This window comes from Dipodomys merriami, unplaced genomic scaffold, assembly GCF_024711535.1.
Source record: "Dipodomys merriami isolate MVZ:Mamm:240054 unplaced genomic scaffold, mDipMer1.0.p SCAF_92, whole genome shotgun sequence".
Lineage (NCBI taxonomy): Eukaryota > Metazoa > Chordata > Mammalia > Rodentia > Heteromyidae > Dipodomys > Dipodomys merriami.
The window spans coordinates 2,120,301-2,137,736 of record NW_027206535.1 but is presented as its reverse complement, the minus strand read 5'-3'; the positions used below and the strand labels follow the sequence as shown (position 1 = coordinate 2,137,736).

Genomic DNA, 17,436 nt, shown 5'->3' with positions numbered 1-17,436 from the left:
AAATATATTACCATTGGAAATTAGTAAAGGAGTTCAATTAAGTCCTTTATTTTTCCTCCAACACAATCACTTTCATGAATTAGAAGAAGTTTGCTCAATCAGAAATATCACTATTAATATGAAAGTATTAATTCAAGACAATATTACTCTTGTTAAATTAAACAAGAAACATGAATTAATGACAACTGGTCCTCTGTCAACGACATAGGATCTTGCTTTTCAATGGAGACTAAGGGAATGGAGAAACTGCCCTGAAATATAGTCACATAGAAAATGCAATAAAGAGATATGCTGTTTTCCCTGGCAGTAACACACATTTGTCTTTATAATTTGGGCAAGAAGATGAACAGAGGGAAAATAAGAATAGAGATTTGTTTATAAGATTCTACCATTAGAAGGAATCTCCCCCTGTGAAAACTGTACCCAATTTGTATTTCCAGTATGAAAGAGATACCATGTTCTCATTTTACAGGTGACTATATTACACAATTTACACCAAAATGCCAAGTCAATTTCAAGTCTCTGATCTCTGAGTTCAGTGGATTTACTGAAATGCTTATAAGAGCTGTCTTTCTTGAACTTGTATACTTGAATAGTCAAGCTAAAATGAAACTGACTATCCAAGTTTAAATGATCTCTAATGGGGGGCAAGAACTGAATAAGAGGCAACCAACAAGCTTACTTTTTAGCCTCAAAATATGATCAATGTTTGCCTTCCATAAAACCCCTTTAATAAAAAGAAGAAGTTTACTTGTAATTACTTGTAGATAATATAATCCTATACTTCAAAAACTCTAAAGACTCCACCAAAAAACCTCTTTGATTTGATAAACTCTTTTAGGAAAAGAGCCTTTCTCTGGGCTAGCAATAAACATGCTGAGAAAGAAATAATCACAACAATCTCACTCCAAAAAAAACACTTAAATATAAATTTAAGGTTATGAAAAATCTCTATAGTGAAAACTCTGAAGCACTAGAGGAACAAATTGACAAAAACACTTAGAAGATGGGAAGACATAGAATATCATTGGCTCACATCTTTAGTCCTAGCTACTTGAGGCTAAAGCCAAGCTCATTGCTGTTTGAGGTCAGCCAAGGCAGATAAGTTCACAAGTCCTCTTCTTACCCATAGCTGGGTGAAATGATATATGCATGTCATTCCAAGCTATGTGAGAGGCTGAGACAGGGAGGACTCCAGTTCCAGGTCAGCCAAAACAGAAAAGTTCTGTAGACTCCATCTTCAAGGAGGGAAGCTAGATGTGGTGGGGTGCCCCTGTGATCCCAACAACAATGGGAAATCTAAAGTAGGAAGATCACAGCACAGGCATGCAGTTGGACAGGAAGTAAGGCTCTATCTCAAAAGATAACTGGCAAAAAAGCATGGCTGGAGATGTGGCTCAAGTGTAAATCACAAACCTAACAAGTGGCAGGCCTTGAGTTCAAATTCTAGTGCTACAGGGGGGAAAAAGGATAAAAAGACTTTTCATGTTTATGGGTTGGCAGAATAATATTGTGAACATGGCTATATTAACAAAAGCAATGTACAGATTCAAATGTCATTCTTCACATAAATAGTAAAGTCAAGCCTAAAATTTATATGGAAACCTTAAAGATCCCAAATAACAAAGGCAATTGTAAGCAAAAGGAACATGCTGAACATATCACAATACCTGAATTCAAATTATACTATAGAGCCATGGTAACAAAACAATATGATGCTGGCACAGAAACAGACCAATGGAATAAAATTGAGACCCCAAGCTAAGTTCATACAGCTACAGCCACAAAGGTACCAAAACCATACATTAGAGAAAAAGCAGCCTCTTCAACAAATGGTGCTTGAAAACATGGACATCCCCTGAAGAAGACTGTCTCTTATTCTGTATAAAAATCAGTCCAAAACCTTACTATAAGAGCAAACATATAGCAAAGAACAAACAGGGAATAGTGGTTCAAACCCATAATCCAAGCTATATGAGAGGCAGAAATAGATCCACGACAAGCCCCAAGCTAAAGCACAAGACCCTATCTGAAAAATAAAGAAAAAGGGCTAAGGGTTTATGTAGCTCAAGTGATAGACCGCCTGCCTAATAAGTACAATGTTCTACATTCGAGCTTGGGTAACACAAAAAAGAGATAGAAATAAAACATAAAGAAAACACTTGAAGACATAGGTAGAGACAGCAACTTTCTGAATAGCTCCAATAGCTCAGGAAATAAGAACAAGAATTGGAAAACAGGATTGCATCAAATGTGAAAGCTCTGCAGTCTTGATGCAGTGATGCAAGTGTGAATCCAAGCTTCTCAGGAGGTGGAAATCAGCAGAATTGTAGTTAGAGGCCAACCCAAGCAAAAAATTAGCAAAACCTCGTTTCAACCCACAAGTCAGTTGTGGTGGAGCACACTTATAACTCAGCTATTTGGGAGGCAAAAGTAAAAGGATCAAACTCCAAGGCCAACTCCAAGAAAAAAAATGCAATCTTATCCAAAAACTAACGACTTTTAAAAAGGTCTGGGGGTTCATTTTTTGACATAACGTCTTGTACATTTCATTGTTGCAATGGGTCCACTTGTATCCCTATTTAAACAATTTGTTTTTCCCTTCCCCTCCACAAATTATACCAACATCAAATACAGTGAAAACAGGGGTTATTGGCCAGGGAGGAGGGGACAGGGAGGAGAGGAGTAGGGGGGAGAGGAGATGGGTAGGGATGGGAAGGGAAAACAAAGGAGGAGGCAACATGCTTGATAAGAAATGTACTCATTACCTTGCCCATGTAATTGTAACCCCTCTGGATGGCATTTTCACAATTTAAAAAAAAAAAAGGTCTGGGGGCATGACTCAAGAGCACTTGTCTAGCAACTGTAAGACCCGGAATTCAAATGCCAGTAGTACACACTCATAAAAAATTCCTGTACATTGAAAAAAACAACTACCAGAATGAAGAGACAGCCATATAATGGAGAGGGTCTTTGTTAGCTATTCATAGGATGAGGGATTCATATCCAAAATATATTTTTTAATCTCAAAAAATTAAATACTGAAAGGAAAAACCATCCAATTAATTAATGAGCAAGTGATTTGGACAGTTCTCATAAAGAAAAACTTACATTACACATAAGGCAAAGAGATTTAATTTTTATCATGTCATGTCAAGTATTATGAATGTGATTTAATTGGTTAATTCCACATAAAAGCCCATAAGCTAACTACTGTTTAAAAACTCCAAACATCAGTATATTACCATATCCTTCTAATGACAATAATATAAGAAGTAAGACTGCCACCTTCTGGTTGGACAGATAACAGACTGTCCATTTAGATCCATCAGGCCTAATGTTCATGAAAACTGCCCCATTTGCTTGATGTACATTGCAATGAATGTAAGAAAATAGCATAATGAAACCCATTTTTTGAAAAGACATTCCAAAAGGTTTAAAAATTTTAATCTTCAATTAAAGTAAAAAAATCTTCCTTACTTGTTTAGATGTCTACCTGTCTATTCCCTTTAAGCATATAGATATGAGCCCTCCTGTAATGAATAAAATACACTGAAGTTCCCCTCATTACTACCAACACCATTTCACTCTACAGTCAGTCATACAAACCTGAAGTCAGTCAAGTGAGCCACTAAACATGAACTGGTAAGAATAAGCAAAGGCTAGTCTACAAATATGTCCAACTCCAACTCTATACTGGGCCCAGTATCAAATATAGCCATAGAAAACACAAACATATAACAGAAAGAAATACAAAAAATGGGGAAAGGAACTTAGCATGAAAAGACAAAAAGAAGAGAAAGAAGGCGGAGAAAAGAGAAGAGGACAAGGGATAGAGGACAGAGGACAAGGGACAGGAGAGGGGAGTGGACACAGGGAGAAGGGAGGGGAGGGAAGGAGAAGAAAGGGGAAAGGAGAAGAAAAGAAAGGGAACAAGGGAGGGGAGAGGGGACATGAGGGGAGGAGGGCAAGCAAGCAGGCGAGGGGAGGAGGGCAAGCAAGCAGGCAGTGTGGGAAAAAAAAGGAAAATATGTCTTTTAGGACCAAAATTCAACAGTGCTATTTGAGGAAAAGTAGGTTGTCTCCTAGTAATGAAATTAAGTAGCTGCCCTTCTCAACGCTAAAGCCCATCAGAAAAGATGAGCTCTGTGAAAGAACCTAACTCCTGAAGAAAGAGATTCAAGAACATTTTCTGCATGTTTCTAGCAGCAACAATTCTAAGGGATCGGGGACAGTTTTCATACCTGTTTAGCCATATCGAAACATGTTACATACCTACGTACATAATTTGTCAATCACATTGAAAAAACCTTCACAGAAAAATATTGGACCTGACAATTGACAAAATGAAAAGGAGCAGCTGTGGATACTGGGTCAATAAGGGCATCTGTGAATCTTCAGCCAGAGGAGAACGGGAAGGCCCATTTTCTCCCCCATTCTCTGAAATGTATTGCAATTCCTCTTCCGGTTTCTGTTAGCTATCAATGGCAACTCGGCTGAATTGGGATAGGATTTGGGGCTATTATGGAGCACACCAAAGTTTGTAAGTTGCCAGAAATCTTTCTAGCTTTACTTTTTGTTGAAATTGAAGATCTCTGAGTTGTAACTAATACTACCCAATAATTATAGCCTAAAAATTGAACTGTCAACTAGTTTGGATTTTTTTTTAGTTGAAATCATCACCTTTTTGGGAGTTATTGCCCTTCAGATGACTACCATAGGTGTCCTCCACCCTTCTACAGATCTACAAGAAGAAGCGTCTCTAGTGGTTGAAGGAGGTTCTTTTCCAGAGACAGAAGAAAAGAGAGAACTACCACAGAGAGAAACGACAAGCCTTCCTGATTCTTTTTTAGGTCTTGTAGATTATATAGATTAAATGAAAGGAAGTAAATATTGGGGTTTTCAAGAGAATTGGTATAGAGGAAGTAATTTCATTTGACTAGAAAATACAAGTTTTGTTTGAGTCATCCTAAGCTTGGTGCATTTTTAAGCTGGCTTAGATGTTCAAATGTGTCTCTTAAGATCATGACACATATAACAAAGAAAATCTCTGCCATTTTAAATGGGTTGTATGAAGCACATAATACTAAGAATTGTTTCTTTACAATGTTTCCTTAAGCTAGACTGAATTTCCTTTGACTTTTGTCTTGCATAGACTGAAATAACTCTCCATTCTGTGTAGCTAAAGTTTGATAACTTAATGTTATAGAAACAAAATTGGCAGAAATTACACAAGATCTACTTTCCTGCATAGATGAGATGCAGTATTCAACTGTATATAAATAAGCAGACTTTAAAAGCCACTTGCGCACAGAAGAGGTAAAGACAAAAACTGTGCCAGATTTCGAAAAATTCAACTAGTCTTCCCAAGGAAGAGGTTGCCTTAGTTAGTATTGAATCTGCTAAGTTTCAAGAAAGGTAATATTTGCTTAGATGGTAAGTTCCTTATGTGATTGCTATGAGTACACAGCTGTTTTATAACAGTCTTTATTTGGAAACTTAAGATTTCAAAGTGTCCTTTCCACTTAAGGGTACATGCTAAATCTGAACTTTGAGTTAATGTGCAAGATTTCTTTTATGTTGCCATTTGTAATATATATTCTGCAAGAATCCTTGGTATCAAAGAATTGGTTACAAATTTTTGTTTAGCTGGAAAGCCAGTTTTTTTTCTTGCAAGCTCAAAACTATGATATTGGTACCAAATCCAGGTATAATATTCTATTAGAATCCAAACTTCTGTTTTCTTGTTAGGTGCTCTTGAATTAATTAAGATAATATAGTATATGTATAATAAAAAATAAGCTAGCTCTAGGTTTGACTAGCAAATACTTATTTTACTTATATAAACAAAATTCTCCAAAGAGAATTTTAGTTAGTTCTTCCTAAAATGCAGCTGCATTCTTCAACATTAGGTATTTAAAAGTTCTTAATTCTCGTGAATGAAAATAGTGGAAAATACAGAAAACTATTAACCAGTTTACAATTTCCAAAGGTAGGTAAAGCTAAGACAAAAGATTTGGAAGTTTGGCCAAAAGCATTTTTACGCTCTGAGCTAAAATTGCTGGGTATCTTTCAGATGTTATAAATATTATAAAATCTAACATTCTCCAAGAAGTTAAACCATAGGTATCACTGTTGTTACTCTTATAGCACATTCCAACAGTGTTTTATATACCTTGGTTCCTCATTACATGCCAAGCATTATGCTGAGAATTCTATAGGGATTAATTCATTTAATCCTTAAACAGAACTATCCTTGAGGTAGATAGTTACACATATTTTAGAAATGAGAAATCAAGCAAAAATAATATTATTGACTTTCCCAAGATAATACAGGAGGTAAGGGTAGCTAATTAATCTCAGTTAGTAAAAATAATTCTGTCAACTTATTGAGACTTGTTTGACTTTGTGGCTTCTCCTACTAATAATCAAGTGATGGTTTTATTAAGGATGTATATATTTGTTCTTTGAATCATATATTTAATCTTTTTTCTTACTCTTTTTTCTTCTTTTAACATTTAAAGCTTTTAACTTTTTTGCTATTTGGGAGGGTGCTTTATTGCTTTTAATTCCTACCTTACTCCTGAATTCTTAATTTTCTAACTTTTTTCTACTGTTCTTTCCCTTTTTCTTTCTCTCTTGTCCATTTTTTGCTTATCATTTTTTAGCTTTTTAATTTATCCTCTATCATTGTTTTGTTTCAATAAGTTTTGTTTATTTAGGAGACTCAGGGCAATGACTATAATGTATAAATTATATAATTGTAAACTAATAAGAGGTCCACAGACCTGCGAGCTTTTTGTCCGTTCTTTTTTTAACTTTTTAATTATTATCTTTAACTAGATGAATAAAGGAGTTACCATTTAACAGAGAAGTTTATAATACAATATATCTTAATCGATGTTACCCCTTTTATCTTCTATTATTTTTGCCCCTACATTCCTAAGGTTGGTAATGTGTAGGTGTTCTAGTCTTTATTTGGACCTTACTTGGTCTATCTGGTTTGCTTGTACTGGTGGTTGTTATTGTTATCTGTGTTTCTCTTTGTACAATACTAGAGATCAAGGTTGATACTTTCAATACACCAGGTACATGCTCCTTGATTGATATACATAGAAGTTATACCTTACTCTACCCATAACCCAGCCCTACTCAAAATCAGCAAATATTGCAACCCAAAGAAGGCAACAGATTAAAAGACCCTAGCTGACAACCCAGCACCAAGCAGGCATGACTTTGAGGTCCTGAGATCCCACTCATGGACATGCTCTCCTGTACCATCAGGAGAGATTAAATACCAAGACTGTGAATACCATGCTCATGATAGAACTTGGTACAGGGTTGCTCCCTACCCTCTCAAACTGTCCATTTTTGACAAAAGCAGAGTGGGGATATCAGGGGGAATATTAGATATATTCTGCTACCTACAATTCAACTTCCTGGACTAGTAGAGCCCCCTACCTTATGAGACTTACAGAGAAAGTGGGCCCCTCAACTGTCAACATAATATACTCTATGTGAAAATCTACCAACCAAATAAAGGAAGAAACTCCATGAAAAATCCAGTTGTAACTAAACTCAATACTACACAAACTGAGAACCTCAGGATATACCAACAAGATATATAATATATACCCTAATAAGGCTTTCACATAAAAGTGGAAGAAATACCCCCAAAAGATCAAACGTAGAAAATCTGAAATATGAAAAACAAGGCAACATTACTCTTCACTAGTAAGTATAATGTACTGAGATCAACTCCTAATACCAAAAAGGTATGGGAGGGAAGATATAGAGAAACCTTGGTAATAGAGACTGATTACAGAGTTTTTTAAAATAATCTAGATGCCAGATTGCTATGGTAAGCTTGGGTCCTGCAGGTGAATCTGAGCTACAGCTGACAGAATGTGTGGTCATCTGAATGAAGAATGACTATAAAGTCCTTAGCCCAAGAACTCAAAGATGCTAATGAAACTGACTGGCATATGATAGGAGGTAAGAGGAGAATAAACATTTCTGGAGGAAACATTGTATGAGTCCAGTTTGAAATTCCTAGATTTGAGGCAGTAGAGATATATAAAATATTAAAATTAAGCTTATATATAGGAAATTATATAGATTATATTATACAGTGAAACATACAAGTACAAAGTACAAAGTTGAGACCTTTCTGCACAGAGAAAATAATGCTATTATAGGAGTGAACATATTGCTTTAATAGATTACCAAGACAGTATCTGACACATATCTGAAATTATAAATTGTCATTTGTGATTAAAAAGAGACCAGTATGACCCATTATAACAATGAGATGTACAAGACACTATGTTGAAAATGAAGTTTACAACTTCGGGGGCGGGGGAGGAAGGAGTTGGGGACATGGGGAGGGATGAGATGGTAGGGGAAAAACAAAGGAGGAGGTAACAAGGCTTGATGGGAAATGTACTCATTACCTTACTCATCTAACTGTAACCCCTCTATATAGAATTTTAACAATAAAAACATATATAAAAAAGAGACCAGTAGACTTCACTTCTAATTTGGGATGATAGAACTACTCCAACTCTAATATTCTTTCTTTCCCCATTCATCACACTATCTCAAAACCTACCAACCTACCTACCAATTACCTCTTTGGTAATTTCTTCAATGGAATTCCCAGTAATAAACCATGTGAGATAAAATACTAGCTGAATACTCTTCTAGGAGCTCTTCATCTAACTTGAAGAGATCCCTCTAACAAGTACATATTATACTATTCTCAGTTCAAGGACCACTGTTCTTCAGCAAACATGCATTAAGCATTTGTCAGGTCAGGGTAGGAGACATGAGAAAGTATAAAATATGATAAATACATGCAAAGAAACTGTAATTTCACAAGAGACTCTGTAAAATTTCTTGTAGACAAGAATGATGTCAGACTCAATCTAACAGCTGCTAGTATAGGCAAAAATATGTAATATGTACTCAAATAAGTTGGGAAATAAATTCTATAGAAATAAAGGTAGAGATATGGGAAGATCAGAGTATGACAATGAGGCATATCATTTCATTCTTTCCCAACCATGAACTTTGACCTAATATGAACCTTGGGCAAGAGGTACATGTATCTTGGGTAAAAGGGAATTTGCCTAATTATTGCTACTTAATGTTAACCAAAGTACAAATGTATCAATATTAAACTCTTGGGTGTGTAAAACTTATCTATTACTTTAGGTCTCCTATAACATAAGATTCTCTACAGAGAAGACAACTGCGAATAGAAATGTACCTTCTTGAAAGCTTTGCATCACTGAATGCTGAATGATACAGCCCCAAAACATAGTAGGCTAAAAAGAAGGAAGGGAAGGAGGGAGGGAAGGAAGAGGGGAGGGAGGGAAGGAGGGAGGGAGAGCGAGAGAGAACGCATTATTAATACTATTTTCAGAGAATTTTCTCAAAATAGCAGAGAACTTTACTGTGGAACAGATGATTAATACTGATTCCTGCATTGTTGAATACAGGTAATGTATGTCCTCCAACATTGTTTTGGATAGATAATAATTTTGATGATATCAGAAAGACCAATTTATACCTATATTGGCAAGGCAAAATCTGATCTCAGGATAAAACTTAATTACAAAATAATGATGGCTGAATTCTAATCTGGTAATTCATCCATTTCTCGAGTAATACTGACTCATAAGTAAGTTGGTACATGCTAGAAATACAAAGATGGATGAAATATGGTCACTAACCTCACAAAGATCACTTACCACAATCACATCAAATGCCAACTATAATTCAGTACAGCACAGGTAATATGTAAAACAATGTGCTAAATAAGCATGCAAACAAAATGATGTGAACAAAGGAAGGAGACTATTTAAAATGAAAATACTCATTTGTTTATTCACACAACAAATACTATCAATCATCTCTGAGGTCCTAATCTAGATTCTGAGTTTATAATATTTAACACACTATCCCCACTCTGAGAGTTTATACATTTTGTATGGAGATATTTTTCAAAAGTAAGTAACTTTCAAATTGAAATAAAGTGCTCCTAAGAAAATAAATATGTCAAGAGTTTCCTAGGTTAAGAAGAAAGTTATTCACAGGAGACACCATTTGAACAGAAACCAGAACTCAAAACAGAGGTCACTATGTGGAGAGAAGGAGATTAAGAATTATATTGAAAGTAGGTAACTGTTTCCTGAGCTTTTATGCTCAAGGTTAACACTACCACTTGAGTCATAGCTCCATTTCTAGCTTTTTGGTGACTAGTTGGAGATAAGAGTCTCATAGTCTGGCTTTGAACTATGATCCTCCAATCTCAGCCTCCTGAGTCACCAGAATTGTAAGTGTGAACCACTGGTACCCAGCTGTGAACTTTTTTTTTTAGCTCTAGGCTGACTTTGAAACACAATCATTTGCCACACTAGCTATGATTACAGTACTAGAAGAAGGAGGAGAAGGAGGCAGAAGAAGAAGAGGAGGAGGCGGAGGAGGAGGAGGAGGAGGAGGAGGAGGAGGAGGAGGAGGAGGAGGAGGAGGAGGAGGAGGAGGAGGAGGAGGAGGAGGAAGAGGAAGAGAAGGATCCAGTATTGGGGAATCAAGGATCCTGCCAGAATAGCTCTGTCTGGACTCCTATATCCCAATTATACTTCATCTCTTTTCAATATGATTTTCACACCTCCTTGCAGTTTTTTTCAAGGGCCTCCTTCCATTTATACCCTTTAACTTCTCTTAAATGTCTTGTTCTATCAATCTCTAGCCTTAATTCTCTGCCTACTTAAACCAGTTTGTAATCTTGTCATTTATAAAGTATCACAGCTGAACAGAAGAGGTAAAATAAATTGTTTGTTCACACACTTTCATTAGCAATTATTATGCAATTGGATTGTTTGAAACCAGAGCCTCAGAAGTTCTGTCTATAGGGTATTCCAATCAGTGACAGTGATCTCTATAAAACTTAATTCATCTCCCGTAAGAGTCATGTCTGATTACAAAATTTGGCCAAATCATTAGAACTTGAACCCCCATATATAAGCACTCTGGTCACCACACAACAGAATTGTAAAGAGTATTTTAAAATTTAAACTTATACCTTGTACATATGTTAAGGAGGACAAGTATAATACTCTCCTTTAATCTCGGCCTTAAATGTTCTTCCTGTGAGTATGTGTGACCCTATTTTAACATTGTTTTGCATAGTTCACCCATTCATAAAGCCTAAGCTATGATGAACTGCCAGAAGTTACATGAAGAATGAGGGAAGGACAAAAGAACAGGGCAAGAAACTTTCTAGACAATTTCCCTAAAACCCAGCAGGTGGTGCTACAGACTCATCATTCTGCCTTCCAGACTGGCAAGAAAGAATGAGTACACAAGTGGCCTGGGAACTTCGATTTATCCTTGACAGGTTTTTAAGGAGAGGGCAGAGGATTCTTTTTCAGTGAAACATTTCATTCTTCACAAACTCTCTCTAAACCACTAATCTTTCCCTAGCTATTCCTAGTAAGGAGATTTGAGTTTTAATCTTAATAGATTTGAAGGCAAGTTCCACATTTTATCTGAGCTCATTGACTTACTTGCAAACTGGAGGTAATTGTACCTATATCATGTTGGGTGCAGTACTCCTACCTGTAATCATAGCTAGTGTGGCAAATCATTGTATTACAAGGTCAGCCTAGAGCTAAAAAAAAAAAAAAAAAAAAAGGTCACAACTGGGTACCAGTGGTTCACACTTACAATTCTAGTGACTCAGGAGGCTGAGATTAGAGGATCATAGTTCAAAGCCAGACTATGAGACTCTTATCTCCAACTGTCACCAAAAAGCTAGAAATGGAGCTGTGGCTCAAGTGGTAGTGTTAGCCTTGAGCATAAAAGCTCAAGGAACAGTACATAATCCCTGAGTTCAAGCCCCAGGATTGGCACACACACACACACACACACACACACACACACACACACACACACACACACACACACACACACACACACTCAGAGAGAGACACAAAGTTCACAACACCACATCTCAATCAATAAGAAGCTGGATATGGTGGCACGCATCTGTCATCCCAGATAAGCAAAAAATGTTAATAGGAGGCTTTCAGTCCAGGCCAGTTTGGGGGGAGGGGGGCAAGACACTATTCTATAATGCAAGCAAAGAGAACTGAAGACATGGCTCAAGTTGTAGAATGCGTGCCTAACATGTATAAGGCCCTGAATTCTAACCCTCCAAAAAATACATAATGGGACTGTTGTGAAGATTAAGTAAATAATGCACATCGGCACACAGAGCACTGTGCTTGGCATAAAGAATGTCATTTTTTTCCTTATGTGAACACATGGAGAGAGGTGCTCAAAAATCTAGATCATGACTGGGTGCAAAAGTTCTCACCTATAATGCTATCTCTTGGGAAGGCAGAGACCAGAAGGATTGCAGTTTGAGGTGAGTCTGGGAAAAGTTCTTGAGACTACTCCTAACCAATCAACTAGGTGTGTTAGTATATCTGTCATTCAAGCTACATATAAATGATGTATAGGAGGATCATAGTCTCAATTAGTCTGGGCAAAAATACAACTCTATTTGAAAAATAAGCAAAAAAAGGACTGTTCAAGTGGTAGAAAGCCTTCAAGGGCAAGGCCTTGAGTTTAAACCCCAGTACTACCCCCAAAAGAATCTAGATCAGCTGAACACCAGTGGCTCACACCTGCAACCCTATCTACTCAGGAAGCTGAGATCTGAGGTTCATGGTTCAAAGCCAGCGAGGGCAGGAACATCTGTGAGGCTCTTATCTCCAATTAACCACCAGAAAACTTGAAGTGGCTCTGTGGCTCAAGTAGTAGAGCACTTGTCTTGAGCTGAAATGGTGAGGGATAGTGTCCAGGCCCAGAGTTCAAGACCCATGACTGACAAAAAAAATCTAGATCATAGGACATGCCATAAGAAATATTTTCTCACAAAGTCCATTATCTTCACAAGAGAAAAAAATAACCAAAGATATAGCTAGGAGATCTTTATGTCCAATCTTGTTAAAACCATAGACTTGTTTTATAAAGAATTTCTGTGATTCACATTAATAATACTCAATGTAAAAAGAAAAGGCCAAAACATAAATTCAGCAGGTCTCCTGTTTACAAGACACAGGAAACAAAGCTCAACATAATTCTGGCTGGCATGAATATTAAGAAAAGAAAGCACAGCCTTGAGCTGAAGAGCTGAGGGACAGCGCCCAGGCCCAGAGTTCAGGCCCCACGACCGGACCCAAAAAGAAAGAAGAAGAAGAAAAGAAGAAGAAGAAGAAGAAGAAGAAGAAGAGAAGAGGAGGAGGAGGAGGAGAAGGAAGAGGAGGAGGAGGAGGAGGGGAGGAGGAGGAGGAGGAGGAGGAGGAGGAGGAGGAGGAGGAGGAGGAGGAGGAGGAGGAGGAGGAGGAGAAGGAGAAGAAGAAGAAGAAGAAGAAGAAGAAGAAGAAGAAGAAGAAGAAGAAGAAGAAGAAGAAGAAGAAGGAGGAGGAGGAGGAGGAGGAGGAGGAGGAGGAGGAGAAGGAGAAGGAGAAGAAGAAGAAGAAGAAGAAGAAGAAGAAGAAGAAGAAGAAGAAGAAGAAGAAGAAGAAGGAGGAGGAGGAGGAGGAGGAGGAGGAGGAGGAGGAGGAGGAGGAGGAGGAGGAGGAGGAGGAGGAGGAGGAGGAGGAGGAGGAGGAGGAGGAGGAGAAGGAGAAGGAGAAGGAGGAGAAGGAGAAGGAGAAGAAGAAGAAGAAGAAGAAGAAGAAGAAGAAGAAGAAGAAGAAGAAGAAGAAGAAGAAGAAGAAGAAGAAGAAGAAGAAGAAGAAGAAGAAGAAGAAGAAGAAGAAGAAAAGAAAATAAAGCACTAAAAATATTAAGTATCTTTGAAGAAAAGGTAAAAGTTACTATTTAGATAACACATGAAAACCTTTACAATATCCTTGACAACAAATTCAATAATTTCACAAAAAAAAATCTCATTGCATTTTCAGCCAATGCAGGGGTTAAAACTTCATGACCTCAAGCCAAACTATCCTTCCCTTGTCCAAAGGATGAGCATCCAAAGATCCGTTGTTCTGTCCCCTTCCCTAAAAACCCATACATGCTGGTAATTACAAATAGGTACTTCTCCCTCTCACAAAAGGCTCTGATATTCCACTCTTTTCAACCCTTCTTTTTCTTGTGAGATTCTCCTCTCCGGGAGAATCTTTCTGACAAGAAAATAAAAACACAGATGGTAAGCTACAGTGTATTGGCCATATCAACTTTATCACAGTTGTTGTACAGTCCAACAAGTTGAGGATGTTTTCTATATTTATAACTCAAAGATCAGTGTTCATAAATAAGTTTTATTCAAACGCAGCCACGTTCATTTGTTTATGTACCAGCTATGACTGTTCTCATCCAACAACTGAAGTGCACAGATGTAAAAAAAAAATTCATCCCACAAACAGTCATATTGATTGTCTATCCCTTCACACAGTTTGCTGAGCCCAAGTTTGGGAGAACACTGACCTCCTCAAAGGTATGTTCACCTGGAATATTCTTTCCTTGCAAACCTTTCCTCCCTCTGAAGGAGCTGGCTCCTGCAGGAAATTATTCTTCAAGTCAGCAAATTCCACCTCCCCTTAACTCCCACAGTCTCAGTCACACCTTTAAGAAGGTCATTGCTTTGACAAAGCATGACAAACTGGCCCAAATCAGGCATCCAGATGGAAACATAACTACAGGGTAGATATTAACTCTGTAGTCTCTGGATAGTTCTTGGGGGGAAAATACAGCCTAATGACAGGTGAATTTGGAATCATATAATTTATCATGTGCTAATAGTTACTACTGCTCAACTCCTGATGACTATATTACACAAGTGTAACTTCACATGTCTCCAGTTGAAATTTGTGTTTGCTGTGCACAATGCAAGGTTCTCAAGGCTAAGCAAAAGTCACTTGCTGATTCACAATGTTAGGGTTCCATTTATATGCAGAGGAAATCATACCTTCTAAGGCAAAGATAGCAAGAAAGCAGGTAGACCCTAGACCAAACTACAAAAAAGTAGAAGCTGCTCAATGCAGACAACACTAGTTATGACCCTTGCTCCTCTTTCCAGTCAACTCAAACTGACATTTATAGAAGATGTTCATGTGCCAAGTAATACACTGGGTCTCTAAGTGACTTAGAGATAAATAATGCCCATTTTCCATTCTCAAGGAGTTCGTAGTACAGAAATTTTGTAAGTCATAGACGTATGTGTGTGTAAGAATAATTAACAAAGTTATTGACTTTAAAGTAAATAATAGCTATTTCTAACTAGAGATCTCACGTTACATTATCATTTTCTTTTCTTCACTTAATACTTTCTAATTTTTATACTAAACCTTAAGTGCATAATAAAATAATATTAAAGATTACAATATAGTGTAGTTGGCATAACTACAAAATATTAAACAATGTAGCCAATTGTAACTGTACCTGGAATAATCAAAAATGATTTCTTATAAAAGGCCTAAAGTAGATTTTGAAGAATTAAAAGGAATTCATTAGGAAGATAATGAAAAAATATTCCAAGAAAAAGATGAAATAAAACAGTATATTCAAGAAGGTTATGAAGTTAATTACAGGTAGAACAGACAGAATAATATGAGCCAGGCACAAATGGCCAATAATCCTAGCTACTCGCAAAATGGGATCAGGAGTACCACAGTTCAAGGCTAGCTAGGCAAAAAAGTTCATGAAGTCACATTTCAACAGAAACAGCAATAACAAAAAAAAAAAAAAAACTTTGGCCTGGTATCACTCACCTGTCATCCCAGCTATGGTAAGAAGCATAAATCAGGTTCATGGTTCAGGATAGCCTGGGGGGAAAAAATGATACCAACTAAAAATTAATCCAAACAAAAAGGACTGGAGGAATGGTACAAGTGGTTGAGCACCTGCCTACCAAATGCAAAACCATAAGCTCAAAGTTCAATGGCATCAAACACAAAAAAGATGTACCATATACAGAGGGAAAAAATGATGTTTGAGAGATGCCACAGCCCAGGTCATAAGAAACCTTCCTAGGTCTACATAGTGGTAAAGGGGACAAAACACATTCATGAATGGTCACTAAAATAGGTAAACTGATTTTTTTTATATAAAGACAGTCTACCATTTAAAACAAAAACAACAACATGGATGGCACCATGGCTAGAATCTAAGAAAATTTAGCCTAAAAATCACAACACCTAACCGGCAACCTTTAAGTTTCTTTCTGAACACTAAATTCATAGTTCTTTGATATTTAGGCTCTGATATCCCTGTGAATGCTTTATTCAACCTCTGTTGAAGTCCACTCATTTGTCAGTGTATTGTGCTACATAGTTGAGTGAATACAGGAAGAGTCCTTTCTGCAAAGTGTCCTAAGACTTCAAAGGCGGGGCTGATACTAGGCCAGATTTGGGAACTTCTATTGCAATCTCAGGTGAGCATGTAAGGAAGTGAGAAGGTAAACACCTAGGAGGTGGAGATGGAGAAGGAGCTGGACTTGTTTAGGAGTAAATTAGGACATGTCAAGGAGATCAGCTCCTCCCTATGATGGACTATTATTCCTTCTATAAAAAGGCCAGTATCCCAACCAGCAGCACCCTGAAAGCTGCTCAGTCTTCATCCTGCTGTTCCTCTGGTGAACTAGGTAAGTAAGGAGGAATTCAATTCTGCTCAAAGCTACAGGGTTATAATTTATGAAAATACAATATAAGAAAAGAGGTACTGGATATCAGCTTTCTTTTTAAATGTACTTCAGGGAACTTTGGCATAAACCAAAGTTTACTTCAAAGGAAAATGAAGCAATGACTAAATTACACATAGTACCTCTTTTCTTTGGGCTCTTTCCTGAAGATTATTAGTTTTTCTCTCATTGAATAACCAAGGCCTGAGGATTACCTCCTGCTTAGAGAATGAAAACAGAATCAAAATCTGATGGTGGTTAACTCCACATTTATGTCAACTTGGCCTATGGTTGGCTTTGCTCGCTTTGTCTACTTTCTCTAGCTTAGAAGTCTTGAGGGTCTAGTTGTACCACATGTATGCCTTAAAAGGAGTTAAGTATACCATGTAGATGATATATCTGTCCTCTGCAGTATGATGATAGTAACCTAGAAACAAAGGAAGTGAAAAGACTTGTACACTCAGGATTATATAGTTCCAGAATAGAGCTCATATCCCTGGGAGAGGCAGAGAATACAAAACAGAAAGCTTTTTCTCCTATTCAGGTATGGAAATAAGACATAATGGATATTGTTCCTATGTCAATGCCCTCTTGCTACATAGCTGAACAAGCAATTCAACTCTGAACTAGTTCTTGACTACAACAGGATGGAATTGATCATGGATGATAATTATTGCAAATGATTGGACCTATTTTTATGTGTTTAAGCAATAAAAAGAAATAATAAGAGATTTTTTCCT

The 17,436-nt window shown here is 37.1% G+C and overlaps 1 protein-coding gene across 1 annotated transcript in view; it reads left to right on the top strand.

Moving 5' to 3' along the window:
* Flg (filaggrin) overlaps positions 1-17,379 on the top strand; it is a 52,056-nt gene extending 34,677 nt beyond the window's left edge. Inside the window, exons 7-10 of the mRNA XM_070013817.1 lie at positions 4,671-4,778; positions 9,504-9,508; positions 10,443-10,583; positions 17,299-17,379. Of these exons, the coding sequence (XP_069869918.1) occupies positions 4,671-4,778; positions 9,504-9,508; positions 10,443-10,583; positions 17,299-17,379 (335 nt within the window). The remainder of the gene's footprint in view (positions 1-4,670; positions 4,779-9,503; positions 9,509-10,442; positions 10,584-17,298) is intronic.
* Positions 17,380-17,436: the final 57 nt, after the last annotated feature.